This window comes from Entelurus aequoreus, linkage group LG02 (genome assembly GCF_033978785.1).
Source record: "Entelurus aequoreus isolate RoL-2023_Sb linkage group LG02, RoL_Eaeq_v1.1, whole genome shotgun sequence".
Taxonomy (NCBI): Eukaryota; Metazoa; Chordata; class Actinopteri; order Syngnathiformes; family Syngnathidae; genus Entelurus; species Entelurus aequoreus.
Genome location: NC_084732.1, coordinates 96,030,811 through 96,037,610, shown reverse-complemented (window position 1 = coordinate 96,037,610; position 6,800 = coordinate 96,030,811). Strand labels below are relative to the sequence as shown.

The 6,800-nt window shown below is 38.7% G+C and overlaps 1 protein-coding gene across 1 annotated transcript in view; it reads right to left on the bottom strand.

The window, feature by feature from the left end:
* Positions 1–348: 348 nt before the first annotated feature.
* gas6 (growth arrest-specific 6) overlaps positions 349–6,800 on the bottom strand; it is a 39,582-nt gene continuing 33,130 nt past the window's right edge. The window contains exons 12-15 of the mRNA XM_062035531.1: positions 6,095–6,260; positions 4,866–5,005; positions 4,602–4,797; positions 349–2,769 (exon numbers count right to left, since the gene is read on the bottom strand). Of these exons, the coding sequence (XP_061891515.1) occupies positions 2,618–2,769; positions 4,602–4,797; positions 4,866–5,005; positions 6,095–6,260 (654 nt within the window). The 3' untranslated portion in view covers positions 349–2,617. The remainder of the gene's footprint in view (positions 2,770–4,601; positions 4,798–4,865; positions 5,006–6,094; positions 6,261–6,800) is intronic.

Sequence of the window (6,800 nt, the reverse complement as noted above, 5' to 3'; positions counted from 1 at the left end):
GTGTTTGGAGGGCTTAGAATAGGTTAAACACATCTAATATTGATTAACTCAGCTACAAAGCGGAGATTAGTTTAACACGGGGCGATAATAAGGGAATACTTTTGCAGGGAGGTAAATAAGAAATTGTGTATAAATCAGTATTGCCAATACAGCTAATGAGTGTTTGGCACACTCATTAGCTGTATTGACACACTGATACTGTTTCATAATTGCACCATCTGCTGGATAAAAACATGTTTTTATCAGAATTTGCACGACACAGCAGTTGTATCAGTATTAAAGCGACACAGTATCACTCCTTGTGTCCCATAACGTGTCTACACTTTCACCCATATGTTGAAAACACAATTTTCCTCGTTCATAGAACTCTTTATTTTGCTCTTTCAATAGGATTGTAGCATTGTAGACACAGTGAGCTGATAAAAGAACAATACAATCTAACGAGCGTTACAATATACAACACATGATTTCAAACCAAATTTAAAAAAGGATGCAAACTTTCTGGCTTTAAACATGAGACAACTGGAAAATGACAAAAAAAACAAAGAGTAAATCTTTGACCAATCACATCGCTCCTTTCAACATTGGCTTTTTTCTGCAGTTTGGTTTATTTAGCACCTACCAAATAAAGAACTTTCTATTGCTTGTGATCCTCCTAAGGCAGGCGTGTCAAACTCCTTTTTATTGGGGGCCACATCGCAATTATGGCCGCCCTCAGAGGGCCGATTTTAACAGTAAATATGTACATGAAATTAAAGTCATATTTAGCCTTGTTACACAACTGGCAGAGGCAACCGGCCACAATAAAATGACTTGGCAGACCACGTGAAATGATGCTGTGAGCCACTTTAAAAAGAAGTGGTGGGCCAGTAAAATTATGAGGTGGGCCACCGTAAAATAATGTTGAGGACCATTATTAAAATGATGCAGTGGACAACAGGAAGTGATGTGGCGGGCCACTTTAGAATGACGTGGCGGGCCACATAAAATGATGTGGGGGTGTCACATTAGAATGATGTGGCGGACCACATTAAATTACGTGGCAGGCCACATAAAAAGATGTAATGGACCACAATAAAATCATGTGGCGCGCCACCTTAGAATGATATGACAGTCCACCATAAAATGATGTGGTGGGCAACATGAAGTGATGTGGCGGGCCACATTAGAATGATTTGGCAGACCACATAAAATGATGTTGCAGGTCACAATAAAATGATGTGGCGGGCCACATAAAATGACGAGGCAGGCCAATTTAAAATGATGTGGCGGGTCACATTAGGATGATGTGGTGGGCCACATTAAATGATGAGGCAGGCCACGACAAAATGATATGGCGAACCACATTAAAATGATGTGGCGGGCCACATTAGAAGGATGCGGACGAACACATAAAATAACAATTAAATGGTATGGTCGGCCACATAAGAATAATGTGGCGGGCCACATAAATTATGCAGCAGGCCACAATAAAATATAGTGGCAGGCCAGAATAAAATGATGCAGCGGGCCACATTAGAATGACACAGTGGGCATTATGTGGCGGACCAAAATAAAAAGGTATGGCGGGCCACATAAGAATAATGTGGCAGGCCACATAAGAATAATGTGGCAGGCCACTCAAAATAATGCAGCAGGCCAAAATAAAATGATGCAGCAGGCCACATCAAATGATGCAGCAGGCCAAATTATGGGCTACAATAAAAAGGTATGGCGGACCACTTTAAAATGATGTGATAGACCACATAACATGATGTGGCGGGCCACATTAGAATGACGCAGTGGGCATTATGTGGCGGACCAAAATAAAAAGGTATGGCGGGCCACATAAAAATAATGTGGCGGACCAAAATAATAAGGTATGACGTGCCACATAAGTATAATGTGGCGGGCCACTCAAAATGATGCAGCAGGCCACAATAAAAAGATGTGGAAGGCCACATAAAATGATGCAGCGGGCCACATTAGAATGACGTAGTGGGCTACAAAAAAAAGGTATGGCGGACCACTTTAAAGTGACGTGATAGACCACATAACATGACATGGCGGGCCACAATAAAATGCTGTGGCGGACCAGATTTGGCCCGTGGGCCCTGAGTTTGCCAGGTGTGCCATGAGGATGCAGCAGACGAGCAGGTTGTTACTACACGTGTTTGAATATTGTCAGGTAGTTTTCTAAAGCACTCACATTATTTACACTCAGTAGCTTGTTTGGTTTTTTTACATGCGGTGATCTTCCTCCTCCTCCTCCTCCTCCTCCTCCTCCTCTGTGCTTCTTCCATGAAGCGGCCTTTTCTGGACTGGATTGCGGTGACCGAGGACCAGGATTTAGGGTCTGTAGTGGACACTTGAGGAGGTCTGTCAGTGTCAGTGTGCTAACAAGGTTTCTTCTCTCAATGGACGCCAGCTAAGTTCAGGGCATCTTGCGCTGAGGAGCACCGGGTCCCGTCTGACTGGAGGGCCGAGCTTGAAGAATATTTCTGCCTGATGGGAGTGAAGGTGGCACTTATGGACTGACCTGGAGTCACCGCGGAGACAAGGAACGGGTCCGCCCACTGACAGTCTGACCAGTCTCCTGGAAATATACTGGACTACAGTCTCCACGGTGCTGAGGAGGTCACTGGTTGGAGTCCAGCAGGGGGCAGGAGTGGGAGCGGATGTCGTTGTGCTTGTGCAGGGCCTGGTCCAGGTCCAGGGTCAGTCCGTTCACAGCGACCACCATACAGCCGCTGTAGTGCGCCGACACCGGGGTGGCGGCCAGCGGAACTTCTGAGGGCAGAAATGACACGGGCAGGAAGTGAAGCATCATGGGAACACGACATACTAGTGACACAGCTGTGTTAGACGCGCCACAGGGCCGATACTGATACCGATTATTAGTATAGTAGGCAAGGAGGTTGATAACAGATATTCATTGGCAGTAAAAGTTCTTTAAACTAGAAAATCACGTGGGAAAATTGGTTAAAATACGTCTTTTTTTTTTACATCACAATGACCATCTACTCAATTTTCTAGATGGCTGACATAATTTCTTCCTGGATGTTACAGAAAGTATGAGAATGTGTGAGCTGCTGCCTGTTCTTCTTCACATGTATAATCATCTCCTATTTGTCAAAATATTAACACAAATTTGGAGTTTTGGCCCACGACCGTTGATCGCCGCGGTAGTTTAATTTTTGGATTAAAACAAACAACTATTATTGATATTATTTTTATTATTGATTTAACAATTATTTGGTTTTCCTTTTTCTAAGTATTGTATTTGTATGGTTAGTCTTCTCAATTGCTTTGTATATTTATATCCTAAATAATGTAAGGCTGGGATTGTGAGGGAGTTGCTCTATTTTTTTTATTAGATTGATTAATATTCTGTGATTTTTTTAAATAAAATAATTGTATGTATATAGATATATATATATATATATATATATATATATATTTATTTTTTTTGTAACCTGTTTTGAAAATGATTAATGATAATTTATATACCAAATGATATATTACCAGAATCATATTGAATCGAGAATGAATTCTGAATCGAATCGCCACACCAAGAATTAGAATCGACTCATGAATTGTCCAAAGACGTAACACTATTAACCCTTGATAATCCACTGACAATGAATTAAGGATAAGTGCTATCAGATCTATAATTTAAATGACTTTAAGATGAGAGTTGTAAACGTGCAGTCTATTGGGTAGAAGACCAAATATTAGCCGCAACATAGCTTGGCTGTGCTAAGATAGCTGCTAGGCCAGAGCTGGGCAAATATTTTGACTCGGGGGGCCACATTGAGAGAGAAAAAATGTGTCTGTGGGGGCCAATGTGTATGTGTGTATAAATTATATATACACTTAGCTGTGTATATATAATCTGCTGTACAGTATGTGTGTTTGGGCCCTTTTTTTTCCAGGAACACTAATACCAAAAGTCACAAAGTCTAAAAACGTTATGACAGACCACCGCTAAAAAATAGAATGGAATTTTACAATTTTTTACTGAATGGGACACCCAAAATGTATATTAAAATATAGAAAGTGGGATTTACAATATTAACTATGAACAATAAAACACTGAATATTAACAACATATGAACGTCGCTCCTCTTTTACTTCTCAGACCAGCTCCTTGATGGACATCTTTTACAACAAAAATGTAACAAACAGCAAAATATGAATGCAAAGTGTAATAAACACCTACAATATGATATATTATCACTTTTATGCAGACATTTGTTGTAAAAATGTGCTTCCGCATCGGTTCCTGACACATGCATCTCGGGCTGGTTGCTCTGAAAACAAAACACGCCCACTCTACTTTGTTCCTGGTCTGAGCTGCTGTGACGTAGATTACCGCAATAACTCCTATAACACTCAAAAGCGCAGATTTCAACCATTGAAATACTTTCTTTAATTCAAGATTTACGGTCATTTACTTACTTACGGATTGAAAATCATATAGGGCCTTATGTGGCCCGTATTTTGCCCAGACCTGTGCTAGGCAGAAACCTGGAGACGGAGGGGCCTGTGATGTGTTTGCATACCCTTTAAAAAGTGGGTAGTTGCGACCCTGCAAACCAACATGGCAGACATATGCTCACCAGGGAGACCTCCTATGAAGGTGCTGGAAGGAGACAAAAGGTCCACTTCGGCATCTTCACTGCGCCCGGGCTCCCCGTCCACCAGCAACTGTGTGCGGTTGCCCGAGATCTTCAGGTGGATTTCATGACTCTCGCCGTCGCAGAGGGGAGCCGGGGAGCTGGCGATGATGGCGTCACCCGCCGACACCAGAACAAACTGAAGACACACACTTTTTAGACTTGGGAGGACTGCGCTCTAAAGCGTGCAGAGAGTACTTGGCTTACGTCTCTCCAGTCATCAGTAGCAGGATGGTGGTCAGCCAGGGCGATGGAGAGTGGGACTGTGTCTTGGTGGACCAGAGCAAAGAGAACCCCGATGGCAGATGTTGGATACAAGGTCAAATGGACACTCAGGTTCTGGGAATCTGAAGACAAGACATCTTGGTGACTACATTGACGCAAATTTATAAACACAAACACACAAACATTTTTGTATTTGTTACCTTCTTGAGAACTCGGAAAAATGCCTACCTCTTTAGGACCACCATTTCTAGATATATAAAGATTTGTATTTACAACATTAATAACATATACATACTGTGCAAATATAAGAAAGCTTGTTGTGAAAAATGAGTTTAAATTTCACAAGAAAAACTTAGAATTTTGGCAGTAATTTTACACAACGCAAGTCGAAATTTTACAAGAAAAACTGAACATTTGTGCAACGTTATGATAAAAGTTGGAAGTTTACTCTATAACAGTCGCAATTTTACAAGAAAAGCTTAACATTTTGGCAATTTTATGAAAAGAGTGGTAATTTTACTCGACAAAAGTCACAATTTTATAAGAAAACTTTGAAAATTTGGGCAATATTATAATTTTACTCAAAATATGTCACTATTTTACAAGAACAACAAAAAAATTGGCAATATTGTGATAAAAGTCAGAATTTTATATGACAAATGTCGCCATTTTGCATTAAAAAGTAATAATTTAACGAGGAAATATTGCAATATTACAGAAACAGAAAGAATATGAGAAATTGTTCCCAATTTTATAAGAAAAAAGTCGACACCTTGTGAGAAAAAGGCAAGCTTTTAGTTATTTTGTTTGTAATTGGTTTTTAATCTTCATTATTTACTTCAAGTTATTACAGTATGTCTCTCTATATATATATATTTTTTTTTTTTTTTTTTTGTATTATTTTGGCCAAAGGGGGCGCATTTAAATTTCTTACACACACTTGTTATTTCATATGTTGACCAGAGGGGGGAGCACTTTTAAAACAGACACACAGTCAACATGAAAAATCCCTCCTTTTTGGGACCACCCTCATTTTGATAGATTTCACCAAATGAGACATTCTCTATTAGATGCAATGGTTTCCCCTATTGGGACCATGATTTATGTCCTAACTTGTTCACCGGTCCTCATATGGAAGGTACTTTTCCTTGTTGGTGTGTCAAGAAGGGTAAAAATACAAGAACACACATACACACACACACACTAGGCACCATAGCTGATGTTGTAGAAAGCGAAGCCTCTGCCAGGATAATACGCTCCAGGGTTCTCGGTGCTGAAACACTGAATGTTCTCGTTGGTGGTGATGCTTTCTTGCATGGAGCGGTCTCCGGTCAACCAGCGCCACTCCTTCATGCAGCCGTCCAAACGGGGGTTCACCTTTAAACAGCAGCAGAGGTTTCAGATGAACAGGTGGAACATTACAAAAACTAACTAGAAAATGCAATTTCAACAGAAATTGCCCTTGAAGGATGAACATTCAAACTGAAATGCTAACAGTTAGCACGAGATAGGGCTATATTTATGATATGTGGTAAATGGTAATAGTTTATATATTTATTAATATTTATATTATATATATATATGTATACAGTATATATTAATTGTGTATATATAATATATAATTAATATATTTATATAACATTTTATAAAAATATGTATAAAATATATAATATTTTTAAAAAATATATATATATATATACGCATATTTATAAAAAATATGTATAAAAAAAAATATATATATACACATATATATTTTAAATATTATATATTTTATACATATTTGTATACATTTTTATATAAATATATTAATTATGTATTATATATAAACTATTAATATATACCGTATACATATACAGTATATATAATATAAATATTAATAAATAAATAAAATATTACCATTTACCACATACTATATAT